Source organism: Microcaecilia unicolor, chromosome 4 (genome assembly GCF_901765095.1).
Source record: "Microcaecilia unicolor chromosome 4, aMicUni1.1, whole genome shotgun sequence".
Classification (NCBI taxonomy): Eukaryota; Metazoa; Chordata; class Amphibia; order Gymnophiona; family Siphonopidae; genus Microcaecilia; species Microcaecilia unicolor.
In genome coordinates, this window is record NC_044034.1 from 287,950,073 (window position 1) to 287,976,472 (window position 26,400).

The 26,400-nt window shown below is 42.7% G+C and overlaps 1 protein-coding gene across 1 annotated transcript in view; it reads left to right on the forward strand.

Annotated features, from left to right (window-relative positions):
- FER1L5 (fer-1 like family member 5) overlaps positions 1–26,400 on the forward strand; it is a 382,389-nt gene that overhangs the window by 85,021 nt on the left and 270,968 nt on the right. Inside the window, 4 exon segments of the mRNA XM_030202486.1 lie at positions 11,378–11,491; positions 15,851–16,028; positions 17,154–17,278; positions 25,791–25,891. Of these exon segments, the coding sequence (XP_030058346.1) occupies positions 11,378–11,491; positions 15,851–16,028; positions 17,154–17,278; positions 25,791–25,891 (518 nt within the window).

Here is a 26,400-nt window from a genome sequence, read left to right on the forward strand (position 1 = left end):
GTTCCTCTCGTAGTGGTTTTGCACTTTCGTATTTTGGCTTTCCAAAGATGAGTCTGGCTGCCGTATTTTGGGCTGTTTGAAGTTTCCTCAGTGTTTGCTCTTTGCAACCTGTGTATAGTGAGTTGCAGTAATCCAGATGGCTGAATACGAGGGATTGTACTAGGCTGCGAAAGACGGATCTTGGGAAGAATGGTCTTATCCTTTTCAGTTTCCACATGCAGTAAAACATCTTTTTAGTTGTATTGTTTGCGTGATTTTCGAGCGTTAGATGGCGGTCGATAGTGACTCCAAGGATTTTTAGCGTTTCTGAAATTTGAAGGTTTAGGTTTGGTGTGTTTAAAGTGGTAAATTCCTTTGTGTTGTATTGGGAGGTGAGTATCAGGCATTGAGTTTTTTCTGCATTTAATTTCAGATGAAATGCATCTGCCCATGTGTTCATGATGTGTAGGCTTTGATTGATTTCGTTGAAGATTTTGTTAATGTCTTGTTTGAAAGGGATGTATATTGTCACATCATCAGCATAGATATATGGGTTGAGGTTATGGTTTGATAGGAGTTTTGCCAGAGGGATCATCATTAGGTTGAAAATGGTTGGTGAGAGAGGTGATCCTTGTGGTACTCCACATTCAGGTGTCCATGCCATAGACGTGGTCGAATTTGATGTGACTTGGTACGAACGTTGGGTTAGGAACCCCTTGAACCAATTCAGGACATTTTCTCCAATGCCAAAGTATTCGAGTATGTGTAATAGGATTCCGTGGTCAACCATATTGAAGGCACTTGACATGTCAAATTGTAGGAGGAGTATGTTGTTGCCAGTCGCAATTATTTGTTTAAATTTGGTCATAAGGGTGACTAATACTGTTTCTGTGCTATGATTCGACCGGAATCCTGATTGGGCATCATGCAGTATTGAGTGTTTGTTTAGATAGTTTGTGAGTTGATTAGTTACCATTCCTTCGGTCATTTTGGTTATTAGTGGTATGGATGCTACTGGCCTGTAGTTGGTTAATTCACTCGTGCTTTTGTTTGTATCTTTAGGAATTGGGGTGAGTAAGATTTTTCCTTTTTCTTTTGGGAAAAGTCCGTTTTGTAGCATGAAGTTCACATGGTTCGTTAGGTCTATTATGAATTGTTGAGGAGCAGATTTCATGAGGTTATTTGGGCATGTGTCTAGTTTGCATTGGGATTTGGCATATCTTTTGAGAGTTTCAGAGATGAGGTTTTCTGATAGTATTTCGAATTCGGTCCATGTTCTGTCTGCTGGGTGTGTTCCTTCTTCTGGATCTAGACAATCTAAAAGTGTGGCGTACTCAATAGGGCTAACGGGTATTTTGAGTCGTAGTTGTATAATTTTCTCCTTGACGTATTTCGCAAGGTTGTCCACATCTGGTATATTTTTGCCATTGTTTGTGACTGGTGTGGTGGCTAACAGTTTGTTCACAAGGTTGAAGAGTTTATGTGTGTCTTTGTAGTTTGGTCCTATTATTGTTTTGTAATGTAGTCTTTTGGTCTGTTTTATGGTGTATTTGTATTTTCTCCGAAGTAATTTCCAGGCGTTTTGTGTTTGTTCGTCTCTCTTTTTGTTCCATTCTCGTTCTAGTTTCCTGACTTGTGTTTTAATTTTTTTCAGCTCTTCGGTGAACCATGGATTTGCTTTTTTCCTGTGTGATGTTCTGGTTTGGATTGGGGCGATTTTGTCTAATGTTGTTGTACATAGATCATCCCATTCTTGGAGGAATTGGATGGTGTCAGCGTTTGTTGACCATTCGTTCTGGTAGATCTGTTGCCAGAATATTGTGGGGTCTATTTTTCCTCTCGTTGTGTATGTTGTTCGCTCCTGTTTATTGATTGTGTTTATGTGTGTTTTTCGCCAGCAAAGAGAGACATTTGCTTTATGGTGGTCTGACCATAATGTAGGTGTCCATCTTGTGTCAGTGAGTATGATAGTTGAGTCCGGTTCGAATTTGTTTGTTATGATATCAAGTGTGTGTCCTTTTTTGTGTGTTGGTTGCGTGTTGGGTACTTGCAGATCCCAGAGTTTTAGGAATTCTTTGCATTCTCGTGTGCTTGGTGAGGTGTCATCTTCTAGGTGTAGGTTGATGTCTCCTAGTATAAGGATGTTTGAGGCAGATACGCAGGAGTTCGAGATGAAATCCATGAGTTGTGCTTGGGAGTCTTGCCATTTTCCTGGTGGCCTATAGAATAGGATTGTGTTAAGATGTCCTATTAGGTTTGGATGATTAATTCTTGTCGATGCAATTTCAAGTTGTGGCGAGGTAGATTCACCCGTGATTGTGATGGTGAATTCGGGTTTGTAGATAATGGCTATACCATTGAAGCATAGGACTCTACACTTGCCCTTTGAATGCCTTCTAAATGCTTCTTATTCTGTAGCCATGAATCTAGGGGTGTGCTAAACCTTCTAAACACATGGAGGAAATCTCAAACCCAGATACGCTAACAGTGGTTAGCGTATATGGGTTTAAAAAAAGGTTTGGACAAGTTCCTGGAGGAAAAGTTCATAGTCTGATACTGAGACAGACATGGGGAAGCTACTGCTTGCCCTGGGATTTGTAGCATGAAATGTTGCCACGATTTGGGTTTCCTGCCAGGTACTTGTGACCTGGCTTGGCCACTGTTGGAAGCAGGATACTGGGCTAGATGGACCATTGGTCTGACCCAGTTTGGCTACTCTTATGTTCTTATGTTCAAGCAGCCTGAGGATGGGGCTGGGAGATAGGTTTGGGTTTAGACAGCAGACTTGATGTCAGTGGCATTCCTAGCCTCGACGGCACCCGGGGCGGATCGCCGATGCGCCCCCCCCCCGGGTGCAGTGCGCCCACCCCGCGAAATGACACCCCCCCCAGGTGCACGCCGCTGCGGGGGGGTGCCGCAGCGTGCACCTGTCTGCTCCCAGTTCGCTACGCTCGCTAAATTCTCTCGTTCGCTGCAGCTCCCTCCCTCTGCCCAGGAACAGGAAGTAACCTGTTCCGGGGCAGAAGGAGGGAGCTGCAGCGAATGAGAGAATTTAGCGATCGAAGCGAACTGGGAGCAGACAGGAATGCGCTGCGGCCCCCCCCCCCCCCCCAGCGGCATGCACCCGGGGCGGACCGCCCCCACCGCCCCCCCCCCTTGGTACGCCACTGCTTGATGTACACAGAAATTCAGGAGTGATTTCCATAGGTACCCGATGGATAAAACAGCAAGGTTTCGAGTCACCCAAATGCTGTTTGGCTTTTTCTGAAAAACAGAGCGTAAACTCCAAATTGCAGCTGTCATAAAAGCAGGTATCTTGCAAAACATACTTTTTGTACAGCCTCTTCCACCCCAAAAATACAGTGCATAGGAAGAGAACCACCTTAGACATGCTATTAATGGCTTTTACCGATTGTACTCCACCCACAGAAGCCCATTATCCAAATATATGATGTTTATTCACCTCCTGGAGCCCTCAAACCTAAATATGTTTAGTCTTAAGGCTAGAGCTCTGCTCCACTCAGCCAACTCCCATTACTACCTCTGAAAGTGATTTGGACACTTTTAACATTTTTTAAATGCTTGAATAGAGATGTGAATTTGCGAGAGATTTTGAAATAGTGAAGACATGGAGAAACTGAAATAAATAATTGTATTTGAGTAGTAAAACAGTGAATGATATACACTCATACAGTTACTCTGTTTCAATAAGTATGAAGTAATCTAATGCACAAATTACTTATATCAAAGCAATACTGGAAAAACTGAACTGACATTTAGGTGGTAGTTTTATAAGGGGCACCTAGATGTAGGTGCCCTGATGCCATTATAGAATAGACATTTACTGCATTGCATCTGGGTGCTGAGATTCTGTTCTAGAATACTGGTGTAAACCTGTATCAACTCGCTCAAATGTAGGCAAACCCATTTACACCAGTTCAATGGCAGGTGTAAATGGGCACACCTAAGTGCGGCAAGCAACACACGCTACTTACAGTATGCATGTGTTTCTGGAAGACTGCTCATGTCTTGTCCATGCTCCACCCATCTGTACACCCCTCTTGCAATTGTGAGCTATAGCACTTATGCGCACTCATATAACATAGTAACATAGTAGATGATGGCAGAAAAAGACCTGCACTGTCCATCCAGTCTGCCCAACAAGACAAACTCATTTGTGCTACTTTTTGTGTATACCCTACCTTGATTTGTACCTGTCCTCTTCAGTGCACAGACCATATAAGTCTGCCCAGCACTATCCCTGCCTCCCAACCACCAGCCCCGCCTTCCACCACCGGCTCTGGCACAGACCGTTTAAATCTGCCCAGTACTATCCCCGCCTCCCAACCACCAGCCCCGCCTCCCACCACCAGCGCTGCTAAGCTCCTGAGGATCCATTCCTTCTGAACAGGATTCCTTTATGTTTATCCCACGCATGTTTGAATTCCGTTACCGTTTTCATTTCCACCACCTCCCGCGGGAGGGCATTCCAAGCATCCACTACTTTCTCCGTGAAAAAATACTTCCTGACATTTTTCTTGAGTCTGCCCCCCTTCAATCTCATTTCATGTCCACTCGTTCTACCGCCTTCGCATCTCCGGAAAAGGTTCGTTTGCGGATTAATACCTTTCAAATATTTGAACGTCTGTATCATATCACCCCTATTTCTCCTTTCCTCCAGAGTATACATGTTTAGGTCAGCAAGTCTCTCCTCATACGTCTTGTAACGCAAATCCCATACCATTCTCGTAGCTTTTCTTTGCACTGCTTCAATTCTTTTTACATCCTTAGCAAGATACGACCTCCAAAACTGAACACAATACTCCAGGTGGGGCCTCACCAATGACTTATACAGGGGCATCAACACCCCCTTTCTTCTGCTGGTCACACCTCTCTCTATACAGCCTAACAACCTTCTAGCTACGGCCACTGCCTTGTCACACTGTTTCGTCGCCTTCAAATAGAACAGCACTTAAGGCTCTGCACTCTTTGTAGAGGGTAATTTGATAACAGGATGTCTTTGTGGAAATGAAAAGGTGTCTACTTAAAAAAAGGCAAATCCTATATCAGAGTGTATACAAAACTGGGACACTAACAGGCTTATTTTCGAAAGAGAAGGACGCCCATCTTTCGACACAAATCGGAAGATGGGCTTACTTCTCACAGGGTCGTCCAAATCGGTATAATGGAAAGCCGATTTTGGATGTCCCCAACTGCTTTCTGTCGCAGGGACGACCAAAGTTCAAGGGGGTGTATGAGCACTTGGACGACTTTACCTGGTCGTGTTTTTCTTACGACCAAGGCACAAAAAGGTGCCCGAAATGACCAGATGACCACCAGAGAGAATCGGGGATGACCTCCCCTTACTCCCCCAGTGGTCACTAACCGCCCTCCCACCCTCAAAAAATATCTTTCAAAATATTTTTTGCCAGCCTCTATGCCAGCCTCAGATGTCATACTCAGGTCCATGACAGCAGTCTGCAGGTCCTTGGAACAGTTTTAGTGGGTACTGCAGTGCACTTCAGGCAGGCGGACCCAGACCCATCCCCCCCTACCTGTTACGTTTGCGGAGGAAACAGCGAGCCCTCCAAAACCCATCACAAACCCACTGAACACATATATAGATGCCCTTTCACCTGTAAGGGCTATGGTAGTGGTGTACAGTTGTGGGTAGTGGGTTTGGGGGGCTTAGCACACAAGGTAAGGGAGCTATGTTCCTGGGAACAATTTCTGAAGTTCACTGCAGTGCCCCTAGGGTGCCCGGTTGCTCTCCTGGCATATCAGAGGGACCAGTGCACTAGAAATGCTGGCTCCTCCCACGACCAAATGGCTTACATTTGGTTGTTTCTGAGATGGACATCCTTGGTTTCCATTATCGCTAAAAATCAGAAACAACCAAGTCTAGGGACGACCATCTCTAAGGATGACCAAAATTTCAAGATTTGGACATCCCTGATCGTATTATCGAAACGAAAGATGGACGTCTATTTTGTTTCGATAATACGGGTTTCCCCGCCCCTCCATCGGGACATTTTGTGAGAATGTCTTCAACAAAACGTGGACGTCCCTTTCGATTATGCCCCTCTAAGGGGTTCACTTTTGAAACAGAAAAACGTCCAAAAACTGGCACAAAGCGGCAGTTGGACGTTTGATTTGCCGAAACATCCAAACCACTATTTTCAAAACACAGTTTTAAGATGTTTTTCTATGCAGTTAGTCTGCAGTGCGTCCAAATCACAAGGGGGCATATTGAAGGTTGGATTTGGGCGTTCCTAACACTTGGACATTTTTCTGCCATAATGTAACAAAGCAAAAACATACAGGGCTAAAATTTGGACGTTTTGGGCTAGACCCGTTTTAGTAACGACTATGTCACACAAAGGTGCCCCAAATGACCACCGGAGGGATTAAGACATGACCCCTTACTCCCCCAGCGGTCACTGATTCCCTCCCATCTCCAAAAGATGTGAAAAAATAGTACATACCAGCCTCTATGACAGCTATGGCCTATTAGTGAAGCAAACAGGTCCCTGGAGTGGCTTAGTGGCCGGTGCAGTGCACTGTAGAGAAGGGAACCCAGGCCCATAACCCACTCTAACTGGTACAGTTGTGTTGGAAAGTGTGAGCCCTCCAAAACCCACCAAAACACTTATGTACCTACATACAGGTGACACTTATAGGCATAAGGGCTATTGTAGTGGTGTACAGTAGGTTTTTTGTGGGTTTTGGAGGGCTTACCATTCAATATAAAGGGGTTGCGGTGAGATGTGTATCTGGACCTTTCATGTCAAGTCCACTGCAGTGTCCCACTGCTCTGCTGGGATGTCTGTGTGGCCAGTCTACTAAGAATGCTGGCGCCTTCTACATCCCAATGGCTTGATTTTGTGGGTTTTTCACTTGGATTTGTTTTTCAAAAATGGTCCAAAAAGATAGATGCACTGATCACAACATCTAGCAAATGGCCATTTTCAAACAAACAAACAAAAAAGACTTTTTTCAGGTTCAAATATGGCTATGTTTGCTACTGGATTTTTGGACATTTTTGGCAAACATCCAAAGTCGGATTTTGAAAATACCCCTCCACATCAGCCTATGCGAAGGTCACCAGATTAAACGATAGAGAAAAATAATTTATTTGTGATACAGCTTCCCAATAATTCTTGATCCGTCAGGTGCCTCTCCTTGAAAGCTTTTTATTAGGGTAACATGTTCAGACTACAGTGACTTACTTTAGAGAATGGAGGCTTTAATAGCCCAGTAAACTCTATTTGTAGTCATTAATTCTTATCACACTTCCCTTATATGTGTAAGCAGTACATTTGAAGCTTTTGACTCTGCTTAAATACAGAGGTGACTCAGAAAACATAAAAGTACTTATCTGACCATGATACCTCCCAGTACAGGCTGTGTTTATTAATGTATCTGTCTCAAGGTGAGATCCTATTGCTGAGCCAAGGCATCTTATAAAAAATAAATAAATCATTAACCTCAAACATTCAACAACAAAACTTTAAAATATATTGCTCCTAAATCCACATAACCTTAGCATACTCAAAACATTCCCCAAAGCAGCAGCTATCATGCTACTCAGCGAATTCCATAACTTTGATATGGATTCAAGCGTGTGGGTAACTATTATAGACATTTTTGAATGTTTGTAAAGTTGCAATTAAGCTGTAGCAGAATGTTTCTGCTGGTAAGCCATTATGATGCAACTGTTTAGCGCAGCAGTCAAAAGTAGAGGCTGACCAAAGACCTATTGCCAGATAAGAATCATTTATCTGACACCAAGTTTCCTTCATTTGGTCATCCATTTGACTCTTCCAAAGATTTTGTGGGGTACTTCTGTGTTGTGTTGTCACTGCTTAGTGTACCTCTGCTGGATAAGGAGAAACTGCTTCTCCTTCCCAGCTGCCTGGCTCTCACTCAGATTCTATATTTATTTATTGCATTTGTATCCCACATTTTCCCACCATATTGCAGGTTCAATATGGCTTACATATTGCTAAAATGGCGGTTAAAAAATTTAGATTTGTAGAAGTCTAGTACATAATACAGAAGTACAATAACACTTAGGTTGATATATTAGCATATTGTGAGAGAGTTTAATATTATTGTTTTCTATTTCTGAACTTTTTGTGATGTATGGTGGTTTGGGATTAGGCAGATCCAGGGGGGAAGACTTCTTGAAAAGATGTGTTTTCATTTTCTTTCTGAATTGTAGGTAGTTTTCTGTGAGTTTTAGGTCTCTGGGTAGTGAGTTCCAAAGTTGTATGCCTATAAACGAGAGGCTGGTGGCATGTGAAGATTTGTATTTTATACCTTTGCAATTGGGGTAGTGAAGGGTTAGGTAGGTTCTTGCTGTTCTCGTCACGTTTCTTATTGGTAGATCGATAAGTTCCGTCATGTAATCTGGTGCAAGTTCGTAGATGATTCTGTGGACTATTGTGCATATTTTGAATGTTATGTGAGTGTTCATAGGAAGTCAATGTAAGCTTCTTAGGAGGGGTTTTGCGCTTTCAAAGCGTGTTTTTCCAAAGATGAGTCTGGCAGCTGTGTTTTGTGCTGTCTGTAGTTTTCTTATGATTTGATCTTTGCAACCTACGTAAATACTATTGCAGTAGTCTACATGGGTTAGCACCATGGGTTGGATCATGTTGCGGAATGAATCCCTGGGAAAGTAAGGTTTTAAACGTTTGAGCTTCCACATAGTGTGGAACATTTTCTTGGTTGTGTTCTTAGCTTGGCTTTCTAGCGTTAGGTTACGGTCAATTGTTATGCCTAAGATTTTCAAGTGGTCTGAGATTAGGAGGGATGAACCCTGTGCATTAATTGCCGAGGGGGGAACATTATTGTATTGAGTTTTAACTTGAATGCCGATGCCCAGGATTCCATGATGGTCATGCTGTTTATTATTTCCTTGGTGATTTCTGTTGGGGTCTGTTTGAAGGGAATATAGATGGTGATGCCATCTACATAGAGAAATGGATTGAGTCCTTGTCTGGACCAGTGGTGTCATCATTAGGTTGAATAGTATAGGTGAGAGCGGTGATCCTTGTGGTACTCCACATTCCACTTTCCAAGGTGGAGATATATCTGAGTTTGATTTGACTTGGTATGTTCTGGATGTCAGAAATCCCTTGATCCAGACATCTCCTGAAGCCAGCAAAATCGGTATAATCGAAAGCCGATTTTGCTTCAACTGCTTTCTGTTGCAGGGCTGGCCAAACTTCAAGGGGGCGTTTCGGCAGGGTATGGAAGGCGGGACGGGGGCGTGATTACGAGATGGCCGGCTTCGGCCGATAATGGAAAAAAGAAGGCCAGCTCTGAAGAGCACTTCGTCAGCTTCACTTGGTCCATTTATTTTCAGGACCAAGTTTCAAAAAATTATCCAAACTGACCAGATGACCACCGGAGGGAATCGGTCATGACCTCCCCATACTCCCCCAGTGGTCACTAACCCCCTCCCACCCTAAAAAAAATAAATTAAAAACATTTTTTTGCCAGTCTCTATGCCAGCCTCAAATGTCATGCCCAGCTCCATCACAGCAGTATGCAGGTCCCTGGAGCAGTTTTAGTGGGTGCAGTGCACTTCAGCCAGGCAGACCCAGGTCCACCCCCCCTACCTGTTTTACTTGTGGTGGTAAGTGTTGAGCCCTCCAACCACCCCAAAACCCACTGTACCCACATGTAGGTGCCCCCCTTCACCCCTAAAGGCTATGGTAGTGGTGTGGGTTTTGGGGGGATTTGGTGGGCTCAGCACCCAAGGTAAGGGAAGTATGCATCTGGGAGCAATTTTTGAAGTCCACTGCAGTGCCCGGTTGGTGTCCTGGCATGTGAGAGGGACCAGTGCACTACAAATGCTGGCCCCTCCCATGACCAAATGCCTTGGATTTGGCCGGGTTTGAGATCGCCAGCCTCTGTTTCTATTATTGGCGAAAACCGATGCCGGCCATCTCAAACCCGGCCATTTCTGACATTTGGCCGGCCCCAACTGTACATCGAAACGAAAGATGGCTGGCCATCTTTTTCAATAATATGGTTCGGGACCTCTCTTTGTGGCGCTGGCCATTTAGATGGCCACCCATATAGATATAGATGGCCGGCGCCGTTTGATTATGCCCCTCCACGCCTTCTGTCAATTTGGTTGTTAGGGGTATGGATGCTATCGGTCTGTAATTCGAGCTGTCTCCTGCTTTTTTTTGGGGGGGGGGGGGGTTGGGATGGGAGTTAGTAGGATATTTCCTCTATCCTGTGGGAATAGGCTTTTTTTGAATAGATAATTAAGGTGGTCTGTGAGTTCTGTGACGTATTGATTGGGGGGGGGGGGTTCATTATATAGTTGGGGCAGGTGTCTAATTGGCAGTGGGCGGAGGAGAATTTTCTGAGTGCTTGAGCTATTATTTTGGTGCTTAGATGAGTGAAGTTATTCCAAATACGGTCGGGTATTCACTTAGGTTCACATCTAGTTCATTTATGAAGGTTTCTGGATTAATATTTCCCTGATGCAGATTCTTGCGTAGGTTGGTAATTTTTTCTTCAAAGTATTTGGCAAGATTGTCTGTCTGCATGTGGGAGGTTTGCATTTGGTGTAATTACCGCTTTGGTGTTAAGTAAGTTGTTTATTAGTTTGTATAACTTCTTTGTGACTTTGTAATTTGTGCCTAATTGTTCTCTGTAGAAGTTTCTTTTGGAGTGTCTTATATTTGTATTTTGTTTGACTTTTTTTCCAAGCCTTTCGTGATTGTTCGTTTTTGGGGGGGTTTCCAGTTTCATTCTAATTTTCTAGTTTGCATTTTTAGAATTTTTAGTTCTTCATTAAACCAGAGTATTTTATTGCATTTTTGTGCTGATCTTGTATGTATGAGTGCTGTTTTGTTGAGGATTTCGTTGCATCGTTCATCCCAAACAATGAAGAAGTCAGTTGAATCGGTTTTTGGTGCCCAGTTGTTATAGTATATTTCTTGCCAAAATGTTTTGGGGTCTATTTTACCTCTTGTTTTATATAAGGCCCATTGATGTGTTTGGGGAAGACCTTTCTTCTTCCAGCATAAGGTTATAGTTAATTTAAAGTGGTCGGGCCAAGGTACGTTGTTCCATTACCAAAAAGGTTCAGTCACTGGATAGTTTGTATGGTAATAGATATGTTAATATTATGAAGAGAGATTGAGAAGCTACCTATCCTCTTAGTCCCCACTCAACTCCTCTCCTTACTAAGTCTGGCCATGACATAGCTCAGACTCCACAGTACATAGAAGGCTTGAAAAGATGCATTTCTGTACCTTCTGCTTATTCCTCCTTCACTGAGGAAAGCTTGGATGTGTCTTGTGTTCTGCATGGCACAGGGACGAATATGCCCATCCTCACTGTCTATCTCTCTCTCCCATTTGTTCTGCAGGGTGAAGGCATTGCTTACCGTGGACGTATCCTACTGGAGTTAGATACCAACGCAGAGGAAATTGAGAAGCCACGTGTGACCAACTTGTCCATGGATGTTACCTCTGGAGTAGAGGTTCTGTACCCCTCCCCCCCAAAAAAAAGAGAGAGCCTGAATACATGTACACCCTAAGCCATGTTCCAGCTAACACCAAGAAATTAACTCTGTATCTGTCCAGTCCCATAATGATCAAACTCTGTATCATCCAACCTCAGGCGATCACTCACTGCAATATCAAGTCATAATGGATGACATCCTGTTATCCAAACTGGAGGAATCAAATCCTGCTTTACCCAAGTGCATGGGCCTAAATCCTATGTCATCCAGCCCCAAGAAATTAATTATAGAGTAAAATGTTGTTCATCCAGCCCAAAGAAATTAAGTTGTGTTACCCAGTCTTTGTAGAAATCTTGTACCAACCAACTCTTAATCGCTATACTCCCTTACTTTGGAAGATTCCTACCAGCACCTCCCAGCTATGGTTATCCAGCATGAAACTATGGTTCCTGGGAACATTCATATCTGTCTCTTCTTACTCCTTCCCATCTAATTCTTATTAGGAAGACACTGTGGATAGCCTCTCTCCTTACTCCTTCCCATCTTCCTTTCATCCTGAAGCCAGCATAAATGGTATGTGTCCTTTTGCTTTTCCTCACTAGACACCCTTAATACATGGCATCTCTTCTTACTTTTTGCCACCTGGCTTTCGACATGTAGGCTTAATGCATGGCTTACCTTTTTTTTTATCCATTGTTCACTGGGGAGTCATCATGCATGCAATCTCTAGTTATTTCATACATTTTATAGTTGCACAGCACAATGGAATAATAGCCTAATGGTTAGTGCAGTGCCCTCTGAACCAGGGGAACTGGGTTCAAGTCCCACTGTAGTTCCTTGTGACTCTGAGTAAGTCACTTAATTCTCTATTGTCCCAGGTGCAAAAACTTAGATTGTAAGCCCACTAATAGCTGCATACAATAAATGTAAAATTGTTTTGATAGTACCATAGAAAGGCAATATACCAAATCCAATTATCCTTTACCCCTACTGTCTCTCAGCAGGATTTTCCTTTCACTGAGTACTGGTAGACCTCTGCAGTATTTATTAGCCACTTCTACACTTCAGACCCTCCATGGGTCTACAGTCCTCTCTGATAGGCCAAGATAGCCTAAGGGACTTCATTGATTTTTTTCAAGGCCTAGCTGTCCATTCAAAGAGGTAGCTCCCTTTTCTGTTCCTTAGCAGCTCTGAGTCGCTTGGGCTCCAGCAGCATACACTGCTCAAGCCTAATAATAAATCCCATTTAGCCTCATAGTGCAGGGTCTTTTACATTTCCCTCCAAAACCCCAGTATTGGTGGGTATCCCCCCACTAATAGTGATGGATATGTAGGCCCACTTCCATGATATCACCCTGACTGCATACAAAACTTAGGAGCAGAGACTCCAGAAACGTCATGTAAACCTAAGGGAAATTTTAGGGGTCCTGTTTCTAAAGTATGGGAGAAGTACCATGGATTTCTAAGGGAGGGGATGGATAGTAAAGCTGAGAAGGAAGTGAAGATGGCCTTTATCTGCCATCATTTATATTTATAGGGCTGCATTTCAATAAAAATTGTAATTGTGATTAATCACACTATTAAATGTATGCTAGTTATTTAGTTTTGTTCTCACTGCAGCTCCTTGTGCCTCCGGGCAGGTCCCAAGGAGCTGCAGTGGGAACATAAATAAATAACATACCGTTAATTGCAGTATTAATCACAATTGCAAATTTTAATCAAAATGCAGCCCTAAAAAAATTCAAGAATAAAAAGTAATGGAAAGATAAGAAATACAAAACACAAACTGAAAAATTACAAATTAAAGAATCTAAAACAGCATGCAGAATACCTATAAACAGCCTTACAGTTTTCACAGCCTACATCAGAAATGTATCCCTAATTTTATAAATATAATACTCCTTTGAGGAGTAAGTTTTCCATAGATAGTTGCTACAGGCCAATGTACAAGAAGTGTAAGGTACATGAGTCAGAGGCAAGCAGTGTATGCACTGCTGTCTCTGGGGCAGTGTTCCCAGTCTAGATGCATGCATGCATGACTGCATAGGTGCCCAGTATAAGAGGCTTGGAGAGGAATGGAATGGATCAGGAAGAGGAATGGATCAGCTGTGGAGTCCAGCTGCTCTGAGGAGATTAAATTGTTGATTTACCTCCATCCTCACAACAGGAGCTGCAGTGAAAGCCCTCTAGCAGTTGTAGAAATTGGTTTATGGTTTGTTTACCTTACTGCTGGGAAAGCAGGGGGGGTTGGCTGGAGGTGTCCTGGGTTGCCAGGGAGATATTTAATGAGGATTACTTCCTGACCTGCACTGAGGACAGATAGCAGCAGAATGGATACTGGGCCAGCATGATCAGAAAAAGTCACCAGACAACAAAGGTAGAAAAGATCATTTTATTTTCATTATAGTGTTTGGAATATGTCCACTTTGAGAATCAGGTGCTCAACATTAAAAGTTTATATTTATTTACTTATGTATGGCATTTTATCCCACATTAAACATGAATTAGGATGTTTTGTGGCTCTACATGAGAACTGTGATATTATGATCCCTTGTTTCATATTGTTGACGGTCTGCATTTTCCGTATGGGTGGTATATTGGTGTATTAGGTTCTGCCCAGTGTAATATTTATGGTACAGTAAGGTTCTGAGTGTGTTTTTGCACAAAGTTGTGCATAGTGTTTTGCAGTTGAGCGATTGTGGTTAGTATATGCTTTGAGCAACCACTTTATTCTTTGACATATGATACATACCGTGTTTCCCCGAAAATAGGGCATCCCCATAAAATAAGACCTACCGAGGTTTTTGGTGCCCTTAGAAAATATAAGGCCTCCCCCGAAAGTAAGGCCTAGCAAAGTTTTGTTTTTCCCGGTAAGTAGGGTCCCCCCCCCCTGAGATCGCCGGGCCCCCCTCCGTCATTCTGAAACTAACCCCCCACCCGAGGTCGTTCCCCCCCACCCGAGATGGCGCCCCCACCTGAAGTCGCCGGACCCCAACCCCCTCTGTCGCTCCGAAACTAACCTGCACTTAAGCCTCCTTTCACTTTCCTTCCAGTTCGCAGCAAGCAGCAGCAGTAGGAGGGCAGGCCACTCCTTCCTTCCGTGTCCCGCCCTCGCCTGACGTAACGTAACGTCAGGCGAGGGTGGGGCTCGGAAGGAAGGAGAGGCCTGCCCTGCCCTGCTGCTCCTGCGAACTGGAAGGAAAGTGAAAGGAGGCTTAAGTTCAGGTTAGTTTCTGAGCGACGGAGGGGGGTGGGGTCCGGCGACTTCGGGTGGGAGCGCCATCTCGGGTGGGGGGGGGGCGACCTCGGGTGGGGGGTTACCGGTAGTTGCAGGAGCGACGGAGGGAAGGTGGGCGGGCCAACCGTGTTTCCCCGAAATATTAAGACATCCCCTGAAAATAAGACCTAGCGCCTTTTTGGGCGCAAAAATTAATATAAGGCAGTGTCTTATATTCGGGGAAACATGGTATCTAATATCTAAATTTAATAAAAGGTATTAATTGTGACTTTTATTTTTATTTATTTATTTTTTCTGTGTGTTATCAGACAATTATGGATTTAAGCTCCACCCCTGGCCCCACCCCTTACCCCGCCCCCTTTAGCCTCCCCAAACTGTTGGGCCACCCACCGCCTATGCATGACTGCTTAGCATTTGTTCAGCAACCATGAATGCGGCATATCTACCTGCTTAGAACCTAGCAGCAGGAACAAGTGGCAGGAATGCATCTCACAACTGATGACTACTCGATCTTTTCAATGCTGGTACCATGAGCAGGTGTAAATAGCCACATCCTGCTTGCTCATCTCATGATATGAGATCAGCAAACAGGATGTATAGTCCCTCAAATTTTGAACCTAGGGTTGCCAATTAGATCCAGGCTCACCTGACAGGATTGATCTAGTTCTGGGTTTACCCTATTGTATGCAGGCACTTGTAGTTCTGATTTCCCCATTGCATTCCCTATGAAAAGCAAGACAAGTCCATGCATGCTCTTGGGTAAGTCTAAGACTGGATCCAGTTAGCAACCTTATTACCAGATGGGGAGGAGCAATCAACAGTGGTGGGGTACTGTTGAGTTTACTTACCTGACAGGAGATAAATTCAAAGGGACAGAGGGTGAGAAAAGGAGGCAGATGCTGGAGAAGGTGGGGGAATAGATAGCAGAGAAGATGCTGGGAAAGAGAGGTAAGAGGCAGGATCAGACTAGCATTTTACAGCTGCACTAATTATACAATGGAATGGATTTCAGTGGTGCTGACTTTTGGAGAGGAAAGGGGAATAATGTGGGGACCATGCATTACATTGAAGTGAGATAAATGGTATTGTCATGTTGTTTCCCCTTTAATATCTTTCTGTGGCACATTTTATTTTGACAGAGGTTTCTATACCGCCGAAAGTACTGTCTCTGTGGAGTCTTTTACTCTGCAACCATGCTGCCTTGCATTACAGATCTGGTGCAGTTTGAGGTGAGCATGGGAAACTACGGTAACAAGTTTGACGTGACGTGTAAACCGCTGTCCTCCACAACGCAATACAGCCGAGCAGTATTTGACGGTAAGTGACAGATCAGGGGACTGAGAGAGTCATGGAGAGAGAAGAAATGGAAGAAAATACATAAAACAGAGAAAAGGGTGTAAAAAAGGAAGACAAAGAAACATACACACATACCTTCCCAGTTGCTGGTATTTTGGGGCCTCACATTCTGCACCCTGCTAGAATCTTTCACATTTGTATGAAGATTTTGAATTTTGAATTTAAAAAAATATGGTAGGCTTTCTATGGGGAAGAAAAATTTTGAGATCTGAAGCTACTCGGGAGATATGGGATATCAATTAAGAATTTCCCTAGAGAACTCAGGATCTGGAACTCAGGCTACTGTGAGGTAGTTTCTCTATAAGATGCACAAATGGGGTATTCATTATCCAGAAATCAGTACCCATGGAGGACTTTGGATCTGGAGCTCAGGAGTATGTAGTGAGATTACCATACCTCCAAGAATGCATTGGGGTAAACTGCACAGAGCAGCAGTAATAATCCTAAACAGCAGTAGTATGATTGCATTAGGCCCCCAAGAAAGCTTTGGGATAAATCTTAATTGATCAGTTATTACAGCCATAAACAGCAGTGGTACAACAGCATCAGACTTCTAAGAAGGCTGAGGTGACCTGCATGAAGGGACTATAATTGAAACCCAACCCTCTATGAGCATAGGAAAACCAGATCTTTTTTACCATACCACTAACCTAAGAGGCTGTGGATATTACTGCAAAACCTGGCAGTAATAGGGTCTGGGTGTCGAGTTAAGTAGCAGTTTAATAAGAAAAGTAGGAAAAGACTAGTGCAGGTAGTAGAGGGCATCACCATGGCAGATTATGGCCATTCTTGAGACAGCTATGAAGGACCATGGAGATTATCTATCTATCTATCTATCTATCTATCTATCTATCTATCTATCTATCTATCTATCTATCTATCTATCTATCTATCTATCTATCTATCTATCTATCTATCTATCTATCGACCTTATCTACTATCACTTACTATGTTATTGTATAAGGAGATTCAAGAACAGGAAGTCAGTAAAGTCAGTAGTGTTTGTGTATGCTGGAATCCGTATATTGGGCACACAAGAAAGACTCAGCAGATCTGCATTGAATTATGTTATTGTGTTATTTGTAGGGAACTTTTACTACTATCTGCCATGGTATGACACCAAGCCTGTTGTGGCCCTAAACTGTTTCTGGGAGGACGTGAGAAACAGACTAGATGCTCTAAACATCATGCAGGCTGTATATGACAAACTGGTAAGTGTACAGTGGATGATGAGTGTAGTGAACAGCATATACCGAACACTGACTACATTAAAGACAATATATAATATTCAGTGCTGTACATAGAGACCAAACAGCACATATGAGGGTACCTAAAGTGGCTACATCAGGGAAGAATCAAGACATAATGTTAAGGGAGAGCAAGAAGAGAGAACAGTGCAGTTCTGACTTTCCAAGTTTCTCTGTCATTTGAAGTAGAGGAGTGTGGTAGCCGTGTTAGTCCACTCTTAAGGTTATCAATAGAAATCAAACAAAATAAAACATGGAAAAGAAAATAAGATGATACCTTTTTTATTGGACATAATACATTTCTTGATTAGCTTTCAAAGGTTGCCCTTCTTCGTCAGATCGGAAATAAGCAAATGTGCTGACAGTGTATATAAGTGAAAACATTCAAGCATTACTATGACAGTCTGACAGGGTGGGAAAATGGGGGTGGGTAGGAGGTATGCATGGGAACATCAAAGCATATCATTGATATTCTAACAGGATGGGTGTGGATAATTGAGGGGTGGGGTGATCAACAGAGAAATACAGCTTTATGGTTTATAATGGGCTAGGAACCCCAGATCCTTGTTAAGTCCTTTCTGTTGGGTGTTAAAATATTCAATCATTCTGACTTCAAAGGTCTTACGTTCTTGTATGGTTTTAAAGACATCACATGAACAATACTGGTGCCAGTAGGGTTCCCACACCTGTTGGTCAACATTTTACAGGACCAGGACACTGTACCAGTGACTTCACAGTGAGAATCCTGAAAGGTAACTTTAAAAACCATACAAGAGCATGGAACAATTTTCTTAAAGATTTTTGGTCAAAAAATGATTTAACTGCATTTGTTTTAATTTAAAAAAGCATTTTGTATCATAGGTGAGATGTGAAAATTCAGTTTGTCATATAGTAACCCCTAAAAGTTGTGGCGAATGAATAATGTCAGTTTGTATGCCATTTTTTGATGAGTAGTTGTGGGAGAAGGCAACCATGTTTTGTTGTGAAGACCAAGGCTTTTTTTTCTATCTGCATTTAATTTAATTTTGTGATTTTATTATTTTTTTTTAGTTAGGTTGTGATTTTGTCTAACTTAGCATTTAAGATTGAAACAGATGAAGGATGAGATAATTCTAAAATGCTTAGTAGTTGGATGCCATCCACATATGAAGGATATAAATTCCAGTGATTGAATAAGAGTGGCCAGAGGCACCATAATTATGTTAAACTGTATTGGGGCTAAGATGGATCCCACACAGGTAATGGAATAGGCTGAAGATGGGGAATCCTGCCATAAAATGATATTTGATCTCTAGGATAGGTATGAGTGAAACCATGGGGTCAATATTCAGCTATCAGCAGTGAGTGTTTTGCTCACCATCGAAGGTATTATTCCCGGATATTCAAAGCTTGTGTAGGCTTCGGCTTTGAATTTCCGGTTATTTTTAAGTCAGTTAACACATAGGCACTTCAGTTGATATTCAGTACTTAAATGGCCATGGGTTAGCGCCTAAAGATAGGACAGACATTTATGTAGTCCAATTTATGCACTAACCCTAGCTGCTTTAGTGACCAATAGCAGCACTTAAGCAGCCAAGTGCTGACTCCGCCCCTGGAATGCTCCCAAGATAGCAGGCTTTGTGTTCAGTGCAAATTGTGATATTCAGTTGCACTTAGCCAGTTAAGTGTCGCTGAATATTAGTAGCTAGCTCCAACCAAGAGATTTAACCAGTCAGTGGGTGCCTAAATCATTTTTGAATATCAGGCCCCATGTTAATAATCTCCCTATGATTTCAATACTATGAAGTCTACATAGTAGGATGTTATGATCAGCTAGGTGAAAAGCAGCTGATAAATCCAGAGAAATCAATACTACTGTTCTGTCCTGGTCCAGATGAGTCTGATTAAAAGTTGTAACTCCCAGATGTGTACAAGGAGACAGCCAAAATAAGAGGGTATTGAGTTCAAATGGTCAGCAAAACTATTCTAAATTTAATCCATTATGTAGCTTCCCACTATTCCAGAACCTGTGGGATAGTTGAGCTCATCAACCAGCAGGTGGAAATAGAAAACTGAGCTGAGACATATCTCTCTTGGCATCCAGTCCAGCTTCTCGGTATTTTCTATTTCTAGCGGATGGATGGACACAGTTTTCAGTCTCTGGTTCTGAATGATTTGCTCCTGATCCAGTTGGTCAACTGGTCCCCAGTTGAGCTTTGTGGGTGGCTTGAGTCTGCAGAGTCATATCTGGAGGTCTACAGATCCCTGTCTCTGGTGACCTGCAAATGTACTTCTTCCCTCTCTTTACCTGTCCCCTGTTTCCTGTGGCACTCTCCTTTTCCAGCTCAACAACCTTAAAAAAAAAGGAGAAGGAAAGAGGTTTACTGGGGAGCAGGGGTATCAGTCCTGATTTTTTCTCATCTGGGATAAGACTTGTGAAGACTGAGCTTGGAGGGAGCAGCCAGCAGTGGAAGTCTGATTAAAGTTTGACTCAGAACCACTTGGAGGGTTGCAAGTTCTACTTGGTGCAGGGGAGGGATCTTGTCTCAGTTGGGACTGCATTGTGCTGTGCTTGTGCCAGTCGGGGTGAATGTTGACTCCTGTGGAGGCAGTAACAGGTTTTTCTGCCGTGGAACCCACCAGCTGGTATCAGGGTGTTGCAGTGTGTGCAAGTCGGGAATCCTGCAGGATGTGGGGAAACAGTCCGGCAGTATCACTCCATGGTGTGACCTCACCTTGAGTATTGCGTTCAATTCTGATCGCAAAGGACACAGCGAAGATGACTATCGCCATTCTTCAGAGAAGTCGCCATATGTCAAAAAAGATATAGTGGAATTAGAAAAGGTTCAAAGAAGAGCAACCACAATGATAAAAGGGATGGAGCTCCTCCTGTATGAGGAAAGACTAATGAGGTTAGGGCTCTTCAGCTTGGAAAAGAGACAGCTGATGGGGGATATGATTGAGGTCTATAAAATCCTGAGTGGTGTAGAATGGGTAAAAGTGAATCGATTTTTCACTCTTTCAAAAAGTACAAAGACCAGGGGACACTCAATGAAATTACATGGAAATGTTTTTAAAACAAATATGAGGAAATATTTTTTCACTCAAAGAATAGTTACGCTCTGGAACTCACTGCCAGAGGATGTGGTAACAGCTGTTAACGTATCTGGATTTAAAAAAGGTTTGGACAAGTTAAAAAGTCCATAGTCTGTTATTGAGATGGACATGGGGGAAGCCATGGAATATTGCTACTAACTGGGGTTTTGCCAGGTACTTGTGACCTGGATTGGCCACTGTTGGAAGCAGGATACTAGCCTAGATGGACCATTGATCTGACCCAGTATGGCTATTCTTATGATGCTCCACTGCAGCCCTGGTCAGAGACACATTTACTGTATGTCTCCCCTCCTTGGTCCATGTTATGCTGTGTGTTGAAAAAGATCGCATTGCACTTGGGTTGATTAATTGTCGTAGCAACGGATTGGCCACAGAGGCCGTGGTATGTGGACCTGTTTCAACTGCTGGACAGTGATCCTCTCTGTCTTCCACAGGTACACAGCCTACTGAAGCAAGGTCTGCTGCTCATGGAGGATTCATGCTCCTTTGGTGTTATGGCTAGGCCATTGAAAGGGCTCAGTTGAGACAAAAAGGTTATTCTGATTCGGTCACTGCTACCCTGCTTCAGGCTTGGATATGCTGTACATCCATGGCGTATGCAAGGGTGTGGAGGATTTTGAGGGTTAGTGTTCTGAGTGTGGACTTTCTCCCTTCTCTGCTCATATCATGCACATCCTAGAATTTTTATAGACAGGTCTTCAGAAACAATTGGCGCTGGGTTCTCTGAAAGTTCAGATTATGGCTCTGGCTTGTTTCAAGGGGCTGACTACAGAAGAAGTCTCATGCGGCTCATCCGAATATGATTAGATTCTTGAGAGAAGTGGGCCACTTGCGGCCTTCCTTTCGTACACCATGTCCAGAGTGGAACCTTAATTTAGTCCTTCAGGCTCTTCAGAAACCTCCTTTTGAGCCACTCTGGAAGGCCTCCTTGAAAGATCTTATTTGTGTGTTACTGAATATCATTGTGGGAGCATACCTGTATTTTATAAAGGCATGTGGAGGGGCATTTTTGATATGACTGTTCTGCCCCAGCAACCTTATACTAGTTTTTTTTTAAATAGTGTAGTGCTAAAGTGTGTTTAATGTCTTTAATGTTATTCTCACATCTAAGGATTTTACTGCTATAGTCACTTCCTGCAATGATATGAGCAATGCACCTCCTGCTTGTTTCTATAAAGTTTGTTACTAATGGTCTCTTCTCCTACAAAGATCTCCTCCCTTTCTCAGCTGAGCTTGATTCTTTTGTCTACCTGCTGTCATTTCCTGATTATTCCTACTATCTTTGTTCTGATGGGTCAGCAGGGTATGACCTTTCTGTAAAATCAAGGACTGCCCTCTGTGACCACCTCTGCTATCTGGTCTCAAGTTCTGTCTCTATTGGTTCCTTTATCTCACCCTCCCTGGGCTTGTGGGTGTTTTTCTTGGCCTTTGTCCCCACGAGGGCAGACATTCTGGATGCACATGTCCTTGCTCCTCTGCAGTGAACTGTCACAACTGTGGTCGTGACTTCACTTTTCAGTCTCACCCTGTCTTCCGGTGGTCAGCTTCAGAGGTGGCTCCAGTCTGTTCTTTTCTTTGCATTGTTGCCTCTGCTGCCACTTCCTGTGTGTTCCAAGCCTCACTCTGGTGTTCAGTGTGTTTCAAGCCTCTTTCCTGTAGTGTTTCCACTTCAGGTGTGTTCCAAGCCTCACTCTGGTGTTCAGTGTGTTTCAAGCCCCTTTCCTATAGTCGTGACAACATCAGTAAAGGCCCTCATAAAGGAAAGTGAGAACATTCATTCCGGGCCTTTGCATAGCTAAAGGTCTCCAGGTTTGTCGATGTGCTTGTGTAGCACTTCTGCCCTGTTTCCTAGTTAGTGTGCCTGTGTGGCACTTCTGCCTTGGTTCTTCTGTCTGTCTGTGTGCTAGGGTTAGCACTTCTGCTTTAGTTCTTCTGTTTGTCTGTGTGCTAGAGTTAGCACTTCTGCCTTAGTTCTTCAGCTTGTCTTTGTGCTAGTGTTAGCTCTTCAGTCTTGGTTGTTGCTGCTTGTTCTGTTGATTGTTTGTGTGGTCGTGTGGCCCAGCCTTGAGCTCTGCCTAGCCTGCCTTGCCTTGAGCTCTGCCTAGTCTGCCTTGCATAGAGCTTTACCTAGTCTGCCTTGCCTTGAGCTCCGCCTAGTAGTCTCTTCTGCTTTCTGCTGTTGTGTTTGGGTTCCTGTTTGGCCTTTGGTAGACATTTTTCTACTCAGTGTGCCTATCATTTAGGACCATTTTTGAAAAACAAAATCCAAGGGAAAAACGCAGTAAAAGATGCCATTGGGATGTATGGGGGGAGGGGCATCATTCTTAGTAGACTGGACACACAGACATCCCAGCAGAGCAATGGGGCACCCTAGGGGGCGTTGCAGTGGACTTCACATAAAAGGTCCCAGGTATATATATCACTGTTACCCCCTTATATTGTATGGTGAGCCCTCCAAAACCCACCAAAAACCTATTGTACCCAACTGTACACCACTACAAGAGCCCCTAGGCCTGCAAGTGTCACCTATATGTAGGTACAATAGGTTTTTGCTGGGTTTTGGATGACTTAAACTTTCCACCACAAGTGTACCAGTTAGAGTGGGATATGGGCCTGGGTCCCCTTCTCTACAGTCCACTGCATAGACTACTAAGCTACTCCAGAGGCCTGCTTGCTGCTTTAATAGGACTGGCCATAACATCTGAAGCTGTGATAAAGGCTGGCATGTACTGTTTCGTATCTTTGGGGTAGGGGTGGGAAGGGATAAGTGACCACTGAGGGAGTAAGGGAGATTATGCTTTAATCCCTCCAATGGTCCTTTCGTCATTTAGTCGTGCTTGAAACAGGTCTAGCCAATATCTTAATTTTGACTTAGATGTTTTCATTTTGTTCCTTTAATGCCAAAAAACATACATCTTTTGGTGCTGCCCATTTCCCTTGAAATTTGGATGAACTGTGGAGCAAATCATTGAAAATCGAGGTGTCAAAAATCACAACTTGGATGTTTTTGAGAGAAAAATGTCCTTCTACCACCTTATCACATTTTTTTTGTATCTTTTTTTTGTTTTGAAAATGAACCCCATAGGCATCTATGTTGCCTTCATAAAATACAATGTATAAAATCACATCTCTACACTATATGAGAGACAATAATCATAACATATCAAAACACTACTCTCATAGGAGGTCTTTTACTAATCCGTGTTAGTGTTTTTAGCTCACAGTAGAAATCAACAGAAATCAGCTGGCGGTAAATGCCAGAGACACTCATTATATTCCTATGGGTGTCTTGGCATTTACTGCCAGATGATTTCTACTGCAATCTAAAAATGCTACTGTGGTGTAGTAAAAGATCCCCATACTTTCTCACCTCCAGTGAAAAGTAATTTTCTTTGGACTGTTAGCAGAGAGTAGGAACAATTCAATCTACTATGCAGATCAGAAAGTTCCTTTACATCTGTCTAATTTAATTATCAGTTCAATGTTTTATTGCTTTTATGTGTAAACGGATGTGCTGATGCCTTATTGGTTGAATTGGAGTTGTGTGCAGTAAAGAAATGTAAAACCATCATAAGGCTTTATGAAGAGAGTTGGGCCATGAATTATCCCCAAGATTCTAAATAATGTGCCTAGAGATCTGCACTAAAATTGGCACAAATTCTATAACAAGCAATAATGAGCACTAATTGGCAGTGATTAGAATTTAGGCGCACTACTAGCTAGGCGTATTCTGTAACAAAGTGTGCCGAACTTCTAATATGCGCAGGCAGAAAGGGGCATGGTTATGGGCAGGGAAATGGGCATTTCGCGGGTGTTCTGAATTTTACGCACGTAATTATAGAATATAGCCCAGTGCACGTAAATCTATATACCGGGATTTATGCCACATTTTTGTTGGTGTAAATGGATGTGCATAGTTTTAGGCATTGAGATATCAACTAAGGTTGCTGCATCTCAAAAAAGATATAGTGGAATTAGAAAAGGTGCAGAGAAGGGCGATGAAAATGATAAAGGGGATGGGATGACTTTCCTATGAGGAAAGGCTAAAGCGGATAGGGCTCTTCAGCTTGGAGAAAAGGCGGCTGAGGGGGAGATATGATAGTGGAGATGAATGGGTAGATGTGAAGCGTCTGTTCACACTTTCCAAAAATACTAGGACTAGAGGGCATGCGTTGAAGCTACAACGTAGTAAATTTAAAACGAATCGGATAAAATGTTTCTTCACTCAACGTGTAATTAAACTCTGGAATTCGTTGCCAAAGAATGTGGTAAAGGCAGTTAGCTTAGCGGAGTTTAAAAAAGGTTTGGATGGCTTCCTAATGGAAACGTCCATAGACCGTTATTAAATGGGGAAAATCCACTATTTCTGGGATAAGCAGTATAAAATGTTTTGTACATTTTTGGGATCTTGCTGGGTATTTGTGACCTGGATTAGCCACTGTTGGAAACAGGATGCTAGGCTCGATGGACCTTTGGTCTTTCCCAGTATGGCAATACTTATGCACTTATGTAAGGTTATTGTTTAATCAGTGCCTAAATCCAGGTGCTGATTATAGAATACACTTAGTTGGCACTGATTTCAGTGCTGATTTATTCATATGAACAATCTTTGATATGGCTTGATTTTAATATATCCACTGGAAAATGGGACTGAAGTCACAAGCTAAGTCTGTTTTTATAATTTTGGAATAGTGATAAGAATTTATAATTCTGGAAAGTATTGATAAAAATGACTGAAATTAAAAAAAAAAAAGTAACAAGAAATTGCACTGATGATTACATTTGAAAGATATAGAGGAACTTTCTGATCTGCATGGAAGATTAAAGCATTTCTGATGGTCCAAAGAAAATTATTACTTTTAACTCAACGTGAGAAACTATGAAAGTTCTGTTTTGATATGCCTTCACAAAAGAGACACATTTTTCAAACTGTTTATATAGGTGCCCTGTTATAAAATTAGTCTCAATATAGATATTGATCACATAAAATATGCATATACTCTCAATATATGCATAAATTTACCTGCATTAAAAAAAGTTTCTTGGGCATGCTAATCCAGCTTTTCAAATATTTGTGTGCACATAGCTTTGCAACCACTTTGGCAGAAGGTAATGTCATGCACGTATGTTTAGATGCAAAGCAGACCAACCTTAATAGTCAACCTGAGTGTGCATCTTATGTTTGAAAATTGGGTTGGTTTTGTATGTATTTCAAATTACATGCATAACTTTACAGTCAGGTGCACAACTTAAAATGTACCCCTTTATGACATGAAAGATTGGATGAGGAGAGATATGAGAGCAAAGAAATGCTCTCTCATCTAATGATTAAAGAAGTGAACTTTTGGCATATATTTCCAGATATTTGTGTTCTCCCCAGAAAGAGAACCTGTATGAGCTGAAAAGTGTAGAAGAAGCACAGGATCCGTCCCTAATGAACAAATGGGAGGAGCTGCTGCATGACCTACTGGAACAGTGCCAGTGAGTACAAAGTTAGTAGAGTTCTGTGAGTGTAAGTAAGGATAAACGGGAAAATGAATCATGATGCACACATCTCTGTGAATATGTAAAGTTTAATTGCTGCTGGGCTTAAACAAGAAAGAGGTCTCAGTAGCTTGAACCTACCCAGCTTTTTAGCCATGGAACCTTGGTTCTCAGCGTCCTACTGTGGCAGTGAACAACCCACCCCTGGAGCCAATGCAGGTGGATATTTCTCAGTCTCAGTTGTCCACAGAAGAAAAGGAAGCTAGTGGTGTTAGGATCTGTGCCTGCATTTTGGAGACAGGAATACTACCATGACCAAATCTTCCCCCCAAAACAGTTGATGAAAAGCATATATGCCTGAATCCTGATGGAGGAATGAGACCTAAATGAGAAGTCTGTGATCTATTGCCTTGATCCCTCAACCAAGATCATTGCATCCTTGTCCAGGCCGAAAAGGTCTTTTCATTAACACATTCAAGTGGATTTGTGTCTTCCAGCCAGTTCAA